Raw genomic sequence first — 13,486 nt, 5'->3', positions numbered from 1 at the left:
TCCTTGGGTTCTGATGCAGTGCTTAAAAAGAAACTCAAAGCTAACAAATTTGTGTCAAGCACAAGGAAAAACTGTTGGCGTTCTACCTCTGTAGAAGAAGAATAAGAGCCAAGAGGGAGTAACAGCAGTGTCTCTGCTCACGCTCACAGAAGCTAACAGTGCTTCTGCACATCGGTCACGTCTTAGGGAGCTTCACTTGTGAGAGCAGCAGGGGCTCCTTAAAGAGACCAGCACCATCTTTTTGCAGATCGATGTGGACAAAGAAGTGTAAATTCACAGAAAGCTGAAGGAACTGAGCCTTTCTAGTTATGAGGAGAAAAAAGAAATCAGGAGAGGAGGACGTGTGTGCAGCGCAGGGCAGTGCGTTGATGTTCTGGGATCGGATGCTGAGGAAGATGTCATGTGCTGCTGAAGCTAGCGAGGCATGCTTCACCAATGGTCAGGAGAACTCTCTAAGCCTGGTAGCTGCCCCAGGTGAACCTGCCGCCAAGTGAGGGAGGGAGTCACTGTATAGAAGAGGGTCAAGCAGTAGTTGACCACTGCTTGACTCTTCTAAGAGCTGGTCTAAGGCTCCTCGGTGGATGGGGTGCCAGCTCTGGGACTGAGAACGGAAATTCTTAGCCTCTTCTCTACCTCGTGGCTTGTCAGATGACACCCAATGCACGTGGCAGTTTTCAGAGCTGACCTAGGCTTGGGTACGGGGTAGGAAACACTGCTTCTCTCTGTCCTGCCTGAAACTCGCATGCACACAAGAAAACTTCTCCCTGTGTTTCCTAAGCTGTTAGTCATGAATTAATTATTCATGGTGTACCAGAATCGGCTGCCAGCTTCAGAGGGGAGTGTCTAGCTTGGTGCTAGTGCTCTTATCATTCTGTCAGGGTTTTGTTTTTGTTTACACATTATTTGTGTGTGTGTGTGTGTGTGTGTGTGTGTGTGTGTGTGTGTGTGTGTGTGTGTGTGTAAATGTGCATGTAGAAGTTAGAGAACAACTTTTGGGAGTGGGTGCTCCCCAATATGTGAGCCCTGGAAATTGAACTCGGATGTCAGGCTTGACAGCGAATATCTTTCCCCATTGAGTCATCTCACCAGCTCCGGCTTCTGTTTTAGTGTGGAAAGTATATTTAACTGTGCCCCTTTGTTCAAAGTCCATTTGCATTGTGGGCAACATTTCACCACGTGTCTCCACAGTGCTCCATCTTCCCCAGCTGAGACCCGAGACCTTCCCCAGCTCAAGCCTTTGAAGCAGGTGCTGTGGGGGCCGTGCCGTCTCCCCAGCTCCTATTTCAATTTTCATGATCAGCTTGACTACTCAGGATGCTGTGAGGTTCTGTAGAATTTAAAATTTTTAGGATAGATTTTTTTCTCTATTTCTGTTGAAAATACCATTGAGATTTTGATACAGTTGTATTGCATAGATTAATTTGGCTATTATTTACATCTTTTTTTTTTTTAATGTGTATGCATGTGTGGTATATGTAAGCAGGATCACATGTGGGCAGGTCCGTGTGCGTGTGTGTGTGTGTGTGTGTGTGTGTGCGCGTGTGCGTGTGTGCGTGTGTGTGTGTGTGTGTGTGTATTTAGGCCTGAAGTTGATGTTGGACATCTCTTTGGCTAGATCTTGACATTTTCATTTTATTGAGGCAGCGTCTCTCACTGACGCAGAACTTACCCGTTCAGCTGGACTAGCTGGCCAGCTAGCTCCGGGCCTCCTCCTGTCCCTGCCTCCCAGCACGAGGATTACAGGGAGCTGCCATACCTGCCCAGCTTTTACGTGGCTTCTTGGCGTCCAAACTCCAATTCTCGTGCTTATATAGCAAAGCTTTACCTTTTCAAGCCGTGTCTTCAGCCCCGATTTTGACACCTTACCACTATTTAGTCTTTTAATGAATGAATGGTTATGTTTCCATTCATATTTATCTGCTTTGATATCGTTTAAGCAACAGTTTGTAGCTTTTTGTCTAAAAATCTGTCATTTTCTTTAAGCTTATTCATATTTTATCCTTTCAATCGCTATTGTAAATAGACTATTTTCTTAATGTTTCCAGGCCAGGAATTGTTAGTAATATATAGGCACATAAGTGCTCCCACATGTTGATTTTGTAACATGCAATACCGCTAGATTTGTGACTTTTTAAAAAGAGACATGCAGAGCGTTTTTTAGGAACAGTGTGGTAAGATGCTTTTTGAGGGACGGTGAAAGGTGAACATGACACTCGCCGGGCTCTGGTGGAAAAGGAAGCATTTCCCCGGGCACCCTGACCTAAAGAAGCACATTCCATCTGTGAGGCCTCTGTGTGTTTATGGAGGTGTGTGTCTCCATCTTCCTTGACGGAAGCCTATGGCAGTCCTGGAAAGCCCAGGCTGCACGTGTGAATAGGACGAACCGGATCAGGTACTGCCATGTGAAAAAGTCCGAAGGTTTCCACAGGCGAGGAAGCAGTGAGAGCGTCTTGGTGGGTGAGAGTAGAGCAGGGACATAGGGCTTCCGCCAGACCCTGAGCATCTCCTAGCTTAAAATGCTCAACCAGAGTGTGAGGTTATTCCCTTGTTACTTGAAGACATTCTAAATCTGTCATCTCTAGAATGAGTGAAATTTTGTCTTATTATTGTTTTTCTTCTTTAAAGAGGAAATGCTGCCCTCAGATACACTCTGAGATAAGCTGTTCTGACGACGGAGAACTGCAGCCCCGAAACACTATTGGTTGTGTTTCAAAGACCAGGGCTTTGTTACCTGTGCTCATGTGTTCTCTGTGGAGCGATAAACCATTTTTCTTTCCAGACATGAATGAGCACAGCTCTAGGAGTCACAGTATCTTCCTGATTAACATTAAACAAGAAAATGTGGAGACTGAAAAAAAACTCAGCGGGAAGCTGTATTTGGTTGATTTGGCTGGGAGTGAAAAGGTAATTAATTGGCTCTTATTTATTTGGCTATAATATCCCCCCTGTTATTTGCTCAAGTGTACAATTGTAATTTTTGTTCCCTTTACTTCCTGGTTTTTTTTTAAAGAGGTTTAAAATGTTGAGGCGTGGCTCTGTAGAGTTTCTCTGTTCTCATTATCTTCTCTGGTCTGAAGGACCCCTGTCTGGGTCAAGGGCCTGTGCTTTTAAGGCTCAGATTCATTTATGCTTCGTAGCCTATGGCATTAAGCGGTCCTTAGTGTCTTGGCCTGTCTTCATAACCTATGGCATTAAGCAGTCGTTAGTGTCTTGGCCTGTCCTGTCGAGTTCCCGTTCCACGGACTCTGGTCTGAAGTCAAAGGTCTCACGGGAGTGCCATTGGCTCCTGTGGGCTGTGAAGCCTTCTTTGGCTTTGTTGTGACCCTCTTTCCAGGACTGTACTCAGTTCCGTGCCCCCAGGCAATGGCTAAGGTCATGTCCAGAATTACCACTCCTCCCCTCCCAGCCTCTTCCACAGGGCACAGCCCTTTTAGACACCGTCACAGAGTCAGTACGCACACACAATGCCTATTTTTGCCATCACCAGTGACATCAGCTGGTTGTCCTCATCAGGGCAGGCCTTGAAGCTCAGTCAGTCTCCCTCGCTGTTCAGGCGATTGCCACTTACTGCCTCATACTGCTAAGTTCCTGAACCCTAACTATGGCCACAAACATCCATGTAAGTCATGGTTTTGGAGTTGTCCTCTTACTTGTCTTTGTTTCAACCGGAAAGGCATCGGATATTCCTGCCTGGGCATCTCAAGTGTGATGTGTGTGAGCTGGCCGAGTTCTCAGTCACTCGTCACAATGAAGGGAGCACATTGCTCAGCGCTAGACTGACCCTACTAACTTGACTGCCACGCTGTGTACAGGCCTGAAAGAGAGTCATGTGGGATGATTTAGCTACAGCTGAAATACACCTGGCAGCTGCCTCTTGTTGGCAGTTGGTCCTTCTTGCTAATGGTTCTTAGGAGGTACTTCAGGTGTCCCTCCTTGGCCTGTTGTTGTTGTTTGTTTGTTTGTTTTCCTTTCTCTCTGGAAGAGTCCCTATGAATGTACTATCTTGAGAACAGAGCTCTGGGCCTTTATTCCCATCACCCCAGAGGGCCATCCTCCCATCGGGCTGGCAGAGTGATATCACTGCAGCTCACTGTCCTTGCCTGTCAAAGGACAGTGATAGCACCTGCTTTGAATATTTCATGGAGTTAAGATGCTCAAATTAGAGATCAACTAAATACTCCAGTAATAGGCTGTTGCTTTCTGTGGCCCATGCCTCCATGATATCTGTCTGCAAGCCGGCTGCCCTCCACAGTTCCAGGACAGAAGGCATCTGTCCTGCTATAAACCCCCTCTGTTATTGGGGGGGGGAGGAGATTCTCCTTCATATGCATTTGAATCCATCTTTGTTCCATTTAAAGTTATTTCTCCTCTTTCCTTTATTTCTCTTCCTCCCTTCCTCCCTTCCTTCCTTCCTCCCTCCCTTCCTTCCTTCCTTTTTAGAAAGTGGCTTTTCACCATGCTTCTGCCCAGGCATCCAGGACAAATCTTACTGAATTCCCTCCTCCTCCTTAAAAAAATTGGCAGCACTTTAAATATGCTGTAAATATGAATGATCTGTACTAACGCAGCAGAGGAGGCATCGTGCATGGCTATAGAAGAACAACCAAATTTCCAGTGTAACACACACATCCTTGTCTTTTCATATCTCCCCAAGTCTTTTGCATCTTATTTATTTATTTTTAATTTTGAAAAGATTTTATTTATTTAATGTATGTGTGCTCTATCTGCACGGATGCCTGCATGCCAGAAGAGGCCATCAAATTCCAGTATAGATGGTTGTGAGCCACCATGTGGTTGCTGGGAATTGAACTTGGAACCTTTGGAAGAGCAGACGGTGCTCTTAACCATTGAATCATCTCTCCAGCCCCCATCTTTTGCATCTTAGATACCCCTTTTTCCTTTCTTTGCTCCCTACTCTCTGTTCTTGCTACAGAAACAAGAAGAGAAGGGATAGAATCAGAACACCCATCCCATCTCATTAGTCTTTTGCCTGAAACTGGGGCTCATAAATGTTCTCCTCACTGTGCCCCGCCAGGCCCCATCTGACTGGGAGGCTGGGGTTTAGTCTCCCAGGACCCAGCTCAATATGGTGATAGCGTTTCTGGAGCCTGGTTTTCCTGGATGGATGTCCCCCAGGGAAGTATCTGCAGTTCTCCCACTTGAGGCATTTCAGCCATTCCACTAAAACCCAATTGAGAGGAAAATGACAGCAGGAGAGATGGAATCCTCCAATTCTGGCTCCAGGGACAGCTGTATCATGGCGGTTTTTTACTCACTTTCAATCCTTGCTTTCCTGGAGGGTCTGCCTACTGCCCCTCTGTGAGTTTGGGTTTTCTGCTTTGTGCTCTCACTGTCCTTACTGCTTTTTCTGTCCTTTGATAGGTCAGCAAAACGGGTGCCGAGGGAGCTGTTCTTGATGAAGCTAAAAATATCAACAAGTCTTTGTCTGCTCTTGGAAATGTGATCTCTGCCTTAGCAGAAGGGACAGTAAGTAATCCTGTCGCCGTCTATTAAATAGTACTATGGGAAGCCGCCTTTGGGATTTATGTATTCTCTTTGCCCAGACATCATTTGTTTTCCTCTTTGCAAGACAGCAGAGAGCAGAGGGAGTCCTGGCTGGGGTGCCTGTTGCTAGGAGATCCACTCCACTAGGAAGTGTGGATGGTGATGCTGACTTTCTATGCCACAGGTCACAGAATGGGCACTCTTTGGCAAGATCCAAAGACCCAAAACAACCAAAGATGTTTATTGCACATGTTTCTAAGTTTGGCTTGCTTGCTTCTGTAGTTTTCCTTTGAATGGGCTGTCAAAACCAATACGCCTTCTTTTCTTAAATAGAAAACACATGTGCCATACCGGGACAGCAAGATGACTCGGATTCTCCAGGACTCTCTGGGTGGGAACTGTAGAACCACGATTGTCATTTGCTGTTCTCCTTCAGTTTTCAACGAAGCCGAGACCAAGTCCACGCTGATGTTTGGACAGAGGTGCGTGTGGGGTCTCGAGACCGTGCTCTCAGCTGGGTACTAGGTCTTAGGTGTGGATGGCTTGGGGCAATGATCAAAGGAGCAAATAGCTATTCAGTTGCATCTAGCAGGTGATCTGTAAGCTTCAGGCGTTATTTACTGAGGCCACAAGGATTGTGTTTTCAGCATCGGTCAGGAATGTGACTATTGGAAGAATGAGGTTGAACAAATCCCAACTCACTGGTACAACTACCTTTGGCCTTGATGGACTTGAAACCTAACCTTCAGTTCTCTATACAATTCATATATATAAATCTGAAGATTGATCATGGCTTCTAATTACAGAATTTGGAATCCATTGCGAAGTCATTCATAAAAACAACCAGAGTAGAGGCATAAATAATGGAGGAAAGGAATCCGACGCATTAACAGTGAGGGGCAGAGGGGGAGAGGCGTGAGGTGTTGGTGAAGGAAAGGGGTAAAGAGGGACTACCTTCTCAGGGCGTGGAAGGCTGAGGTCAACATGCCGCGCCTCTGAATGTTAGCAGTGGGCAAGCATGAAGAGCTTGGTAACGCTAATGCAATGTGCACACGTGTGGGTTGGTTCACGCCTTCCTTACCTTTCCTAAGGCTAATGCGATGTGCATACATGTGGGCTGGTTCATGCCTTCCTTACTTTTCCAAAGGCTAATGCAATGTGCACACATGTGGGTTGGTTCACACCTTCCTTACCTTTCCTAACACACCCTTTTCCCCTACCTAGCCCTGCTGCCCACAGCTGACCGCCTTCAATCTTGTTTGCTCAGTTACACAGACCCCATCTTCTCAGCTGTATTTTGGGGCATTAAGCTTGGGATGCTGTGCACCTGGTGATCTAAGCATCTTTGTTACTCACTGCTCTGAGCCCAGACAGATGTGCTGGGGTGATTCTCCTACCATTGCTACATTCAGGAGCAAACATCTGATGAGCTATCTTTGTGTGCCTTTACTGCCTCAGGTGTTAGTGGGGTGTTCAGTACTCCCCTGCTTTAGTCCTGGGAGTATGTGGGGTATGGTTATGTCTAAGAAGTAGTTTCAGGTGGGGCAGATGGGGGTGGGCATTCTGTGTGGGAAATTGCTACAACTTATTTGAATTGTATCACATAGACATTTTCTGAGCCTCACCAGGACATAGGATTATTGGGTTGATAGAATGATAATTGTGTTGAAATGTTGTAGAAATAATCTATTTTTTACACTAGATTTGGGTCCTTTGCTTCCTCCTAAATGACTTCCTTGAATAGGCAAATGCTTAAGGCAGTGGCATTGCAGTAGGGTGACACCTTTGTTTCCTGGCCATTGAGCCATTCTCATTGAGCCTGACTCACATTTCTTTGTCATAGAGATGGAGTTGCTTCCATTTTCACTTTGCCAAAGGGCTGCTGGTACGGGGGAGGCTACCACTGTAGCTCACCTTAAACACTCTGACAGTATGGAGGGTTGGAATGGTCACTGTAGTGCATAAGACTAGGCTGGAAATGAGAGGAGCAGCACTGCAATATAAAACACTGATTTGAATGAAATAGACTTTCACTTCTGGAACTAATAGATAAACAAATGCCACTGTTAATTTGGGATGCTGGGAAATAAAATGTAACATCAAATACGCTTCTGGATGAAACAGTCTTCTTTTATCAGACTCCGAACTGCATGAGAGCAGAGAGTGCATTTGCGTTGGCATCGACTTTCCAGCATGAGCCGTACATAGTAGTCAATAGTTGCATGCTTATTGAACAGTGAACAAAGTGAGCCCCAGCTTCCCGGGGCAGGACCCTCGCTGAGCTGCGTCAGTCATCACTGTACCTAGACACTGACCTGCATTTGGATCTAGTTTGCTTTCTAGTCAGTAGTCGACATATGTAATAATTGGTTCCTTTTTTTTCTATCTACACGATAGTGAAATTCTTTAAAGACAGTGGCTTCTTCTATGGGACTCTCTCTGCTTTACTGTTAGCTATATGCACTGAACCCAACTATACAGCAGACATGGGTCTGCTGAGCATCAGATTAGACATGGCATTTGAGAGCTAATAAGATTAAGCACTTTAAACTCAAAAGCTGCTGGGTGTGTCCCAAGTGCCAGATAACTGGAGTTCATTTTGTTCTTGCTGCAGAGCCTTGGGCAGTGTGAGTTCTATGGTCCTCCCAAGGACATGATGGGAGTGTATATTTTTGCTGGGCTGAAATGCACTGGTGCCCTGAGTAAACAGCAGCAGGCGCTTTGAAGTTGTAGAAATGCAACAGAGTGCACAGGTGTCTGATGGCACCCTGTGCAGAGCCTAGCCAGCCTTTGTTCAGACGCTAGGTGTCTAAGTCTCATTTGAGCAAGCTTTGTCCCTTTAGCCTTCTGAGTGCCCAGCACTGTGCCAGTGCAAAAGCAGACATTGCTGTCTGTGACACAGACAGTAACAGGTAGTCCTGATACCTGAGAACTGAAAAGCCAAATTAAAATGTTTTTGTGGATTATTTTCGAGACATGGTATTCTTTCGTTTTTAATTATCTTCCCTAGTACATTTTTAGCATTTTTTCAAAGAAGATATTTATAAATTTCAAACGTGTGAACTCAAATCACCCCATTATCCTGGAAGTCTGTTAAATGTGACTTGATTTGGGGGGGGTGTGTGTCTGTGTGTCTGTGTGTGTGTGTGTGTGTGTGTGTATGTGTGTGTGTGTTGCACCAATCAGCACCTTGGTATAGCACCAATAATTCAGTCTCTTTGTATGTTGAATATCCAAGGAGATTGGTAACTTGAGGAGAGTGCTAGCCTTTGTGTTCCTGGTGTGCACTGCTTTCAGGAGGAAACCATGCCATGGTTTTAATCAAGCCACCTGCCACAGTGACAGCTGGATTCAGGAGACTGACTGGTGTGCATGTAAAATTCATGTCACAAGAGTGTCAGAGCACATTACCTGCAGAGACAGAGTGACCAGTTTAGCCAAGGCATACACTTTAGTGCACTTGACGTAAAACCAAGAATTAAATCACCGCTGTGGGAGGACCAGTTGCTGGGACCGAAGTGGGGTAACTGCAGCTCTTGGAGGGAGAGATACTGTATGAGGCCAGCTCTTCACTCGTCATCAGAGTTTTAATTCCTCCTGGGTGACTAACCTTTTCCCTCAAGCATCAAGCAGGGAGCCGTTTCCAGGCCAGGAGAATGCTTTCGAGCAGAAGTGTGTGCTGAGGAAAGCATAGGTGTTTACACAGCAAATGAGACTCTGGCAGACCAGAAGTTGTGATGTAAATTTTGCACTCAAATAGCTAAGCTCTTTAATCAAACACTAATCTGGCTAGTGCTCTGACTGTGTTTCTTTAGGTGGTTAATGTTTGTACTCAGTAACCCCGGGTCAGGAGCTTGGCCCTCCTGATCAGTTAGGGGCCTTGATGAGCAAGTCCTGGGGTTTCCCAGGGAGAATTAAAGAGCAGAGTGTACACTTGCACCTGCATTTCCAGCAGGTTTCTTGGACCTAACTTAACTTTGTGGCCCCTACAGACATATGAGCCAGTTTCCTTAGGAAACAGACTACGTTATGTCAATTGGGGTCTATAGCCTCTCCATCCCTCCGTTTCCTTGGTAAACCCTGACAAAGGGAGATGGACAGGGATTACCCTCCTACCCTCCTTCCCTCCCTCTCCTCTCTCTCTCCCCTTCCTCTCCTCTCTCCTGTTCTTCCTCCTGTCTCCCAAAATTTCCTGTGTAGAGCATGCGTTACAGACTTTTATGCGCTGAAGGTGTGATGTCTTATTCAAATACTAGATCTGTCTGGAACGCCTGGAGAGCAAAGGAAGATGCTGAAGCGAGAGGTAGCGAGAACAGGCATCTTCCGGCTCCTTAAGGAGGCCAGAGTAGTTAGAGGAGACTCTAAAAATAGCCAGCGTGCTTGTCACTTAGACCAACAGCCAGTGAGTAGAAGTAGAAGAGATCAATAAGGAAACAGGCAAGGGTGGGACTTTCCGAGCCGCTGACTGTAGGTGTTTTCTAATGTGCCAAGGACCCTTTTCAAGTGCTCGTGATGGGGATGCCTTCAGGGGCTCGGGTGTGAGTGCTCAGCCCCAGCTGTTGAAGTAGACGTGCTTAGCCCTCTTAGAGCCCGAGTGTGTGCCTCTTCAAGTGTTTCCGCCTTCTCTTTTCACCTTCAAGCACTCCAACATACCCCTCCTTGTTCTCTTTCAAATTCATGTCTGTTTTCATTAGTTGCTGTTACATATTTTTATATTTATATTCATATATACTTCTAAATATAACCTACTCAGTCTGTATAATGCAACATGCATTTGGTATTGGCTAACCAGTTGGTGTGCCAGTCCTTGGAGAAGGTTGTTTCTCTCATTCTCGGCATTCCTGAGTTGACTGTAGTTCTTTGTGTAGAGTTGAGTTTTCCTGGCCTTGAGTAACAAAGAACATGGAGTTGAGTTGGCAGGAAAGTAGGAAGGATCTAGGAGGAGCTGGGGGAAGGGAAAGAATGGTCAAAATATGCTGTATGAAAACAATTTCTAAGGCAAATAAATTAAAACCCCAAACAAACAAAACAAGATAAAACCAATCAGAACCTAGGGCTGGCTTGAGACATGACTTAGGTTAAAAGTACTTCCTGCTTTCACAGAGAACCCAGGTTTGGTTTCCAGCACCTATATAGTAACTTAAAGCCATCTGTCACTCCAGTTCCAGAGTATCCAATTTCATCTTCTGGCTTCCTTGGGCCCTAGGCATGCATGTTGGACAAATACATACATACATACATACATACATACATACATACATACATACATACATACGTATGTGTGCAAGCAAGCATTCATGCCTATGAAATTAGAAAAATGTTTCTTTTGTTTGTTTGAGATAGGCTCTCTCTGTATAGTGCTGGCTTTCGTGGAACTCACCTTGTAGACCGGGCTGGCCTTGAACTCAGAGATCTGCTTGCCTTTGCCTCTGAGTGCTGGGATTAAAGATGTGTGCTATCACACCTGAGTGAAAATAGATCTTATTATTAACCCACTAACCTACTTAGTTATGTAAATGTACTCTGTGCTCCCACTGTGTAGCCTACACCGTTGCCACATAGCTGGATGTCCACAGAGGAAAAGCAGTCAGCATAGCGAGAGCTGGGCACTGATGGCCGTTCTCTTACTGTGTCCAGGTTTGTAGAGTTCCTGGGAAAAGGACAGAGAGATTGTAGCCACCCCACATTGCTTTCCTTCAGGTCTCTCAGGAGATCGAGGGCCAGGAACTTTTTATTCCACCCTGCAAGATTGTTTCCAACAGCCCTAGACAGAAGAATGTTTGTTCTATTAAGAAAAACCCTCTGGGCACAGAAACCCAATTTCTTTTTCAGTAGCTCTGGTTTGTTCCACAGTCTGGAAATGCTTGTATCTGATGTGTTTCTTTTCCTTTAAAAATGTATTTGGCTTAATTCTTTGGGAATTTCATATAATGTATTTGGATCATGTTCACCCTCAGCTCTTTTCCTAATCCATCTCAGATCTGCCTCTTACCTATAACTCCTTCCAACTCTGTCCTCTTTTTTTTTTTTTTTAATGACTCATAGGGTCCAATCTGTAGCTTCTGGTAGGTATATTATATACCGCCCATGAATACATACATACATACACACATATATATGTCTGTGTGTGTACATATATATATGTGTGTAAATATATATTTTTTAATGAATATAGCACACATATAGTAAAGTGTAAACTTAATGTGTACAGTTTATAAACATTTGCAAATGCTTTCACTATCTTAGAAGCCGCCCCTTTGCACCTACTGAGCCAGTCTGCCTCCCTGACTTCACTAGGCATGGATTGGAATTGCAGGCCTTTGAAGCTTACATGCATACGATCACACTGCACCCCTTTTTTAATCCAGCTGCTTTTGTGCATCATCGTATCTGGGAAATTCATTCACCCTGTTGGGCATAACAGTTTAGTGTTTATAATTATAGAGTTTTTTGGATTTGTTCATTGTGCTGTTGGTGGCTGTTTGGACTGCTTTCACTTAGGGCTGTTATCAATAACATTATGGGCGTCTCTTGCCTATGAACACACCTGTTAGGTAAGAGTAGATACGGGTCATAGGATGTGACATAGTTTTAGCTGATGCTACAAATCACTCTTCTAAAATTATAGTAGCAAACCATACTCAAAGCAGAACGTCAGAGGTAAACTCTGATCCTTTCTCACTAGGTAGCTCTCCTGTTGGGCATGGAAAGGCATCCTGTCATTTCACTTTTCATTTCCCCAGTAGTCAATGGTGCCTAGTGTTCTTTCTGCAGTGTTTATTGGCACTTCTTTCAGGAGCTGACCATTCAAGCCTTTGCCTGGTTTTTCCTTCTTGGTTTATAGGAGTTACACTGGCTAACTCCCTTGCCTGTATCTGTATGTATTTTAGTACCTTTTTCTATTTTATGACTTGCCTTTTAACTCTTTTACTGGTGCACGTTAATAAGAGAAGTCGGGAAGTTTCTATAGTCAATTTTCTATGTTGTAGTCAAGAAATCTTTACCTGACACAAGGTCTTGAGGATATTCTCTGTGTTTTTAAAAAGACATTATACTGTTTTACCCTAGGATGCATCCAGAATAGAGTTCTTCTTTCTTCTTTCCTCTTCTTCTTCTCCTCCTCCTCCTCCTTCTTCTTCTTCCTCCTCCTCTTCCTCTTCCTCCTCCTCTTGTCTTTTGAGACAAGGTTTCTCAGTGTAGCCTTGGCTGTCCTGGACTCACTTTGTAGACTAGGCTGGCCTCAAACTCAGAGATCTACCTGCCTCTGTCTGCCCTAGTGATGGGACTACAGCTTGGCTACTGGAATAGAATTCTTAAATGAACCTGGACTTTTATTACCATATTTGGAAAGGACTATGTTCCTTCTCTGTGGTACGAGCACTTCCTGTGGATCAGAGGGCACTGGTGCAGGGTGTGTCTGTCTGGATCATTTGTCTATTCTTTCTCTAAGAAAAGCTTCTGACTGTGATCATTTTAAGGACTATGGCTTTCTAAGTAGTGATGTTCATTCCTTTAATTTGGTGCGGATGCGCGCGCGCGCGCTCTCTTTGTCTCTCTCTAAGATATGGGAGATAGCTTAAATCTACAGAGCCATTTTGGTAGAGTCACCTCTCTTTCTGTTAGCTCATTTCTCCATATCTGGCCTCAGGGATTGCAAAGGTTTTCTCAAGTCCCATTTGGAGCCGAGAACATTCTAGGGATGCAGCATGAGACTTGGGCTCCCGCTGTTGCCTGAGCTCCAGGTGAGAGATGGGTTGCATTATGTTCCATCTCCTCTGACTCTGCTGTGTGGTCCCTGCCCTGCTGTCTGCTGCTCTGTTGAATCACTTCAGTGCCCCTTACTTCTAGCCTCTAAGCAGGTCAGGCCAGTAAGGAAAAACCAGAGACCGAAGGAAGGCGTTCAAGGTATGCATTTCCCTGCAGGTGCATCTTGGGCTGGATTGCCCTAGACCATAGTGCATTATGAGCTCTACAAGCAAGT

General features: G+C 45.0%; 1 protein-coding gene across 1 annotated transcript in view; it reads left to right on the top strand.

Moving 5' to 3' along the window:
- Kif5c (kinesin family member 5C) overlaps nucleotides 1–13,486 on the top strand; it is a 148,933-nt gene that overhangs the window by 69,310 nt on the left and 66,137 nt on the right. The window contains exons 8-10 of the mRNA XM_051166227.1: nucleotides 2,780–2,904; nucleotides 5,383–5,487; nucleotides 5,839–5,987. Of these exons, the coding sequence (XP_051022184.1) occupies nucleotides 2,780–2,904; nucleotides 5,383–5,487; nucleotides 5,839–5,987 (379 nt within the window). The remainder of the gene's footprint in view (nucleotides 1–2,779; nucleotides 2,905–5,382; nucleotides 5,488–5,838; nucleotides 5,988–13,486) is intronic.

The sequence above is a fragment of the Acomys russatus genome, chromosome 24 (genome assembly GCF_903995435.1).
Source record: "Acomys russatus chromosome 24, mAcoRus1.1, whole genome shotgun sequence".
NCBI lineage: Eukaryota > Metazoa > Chordata > Mammalia > Rodentia > Muridae > Acomys > Acomys russatus.
Note: the sequence above shows the minus strand (reverse complement) of the source record. Positions and strands in the feature narration are given on the sequence as shown.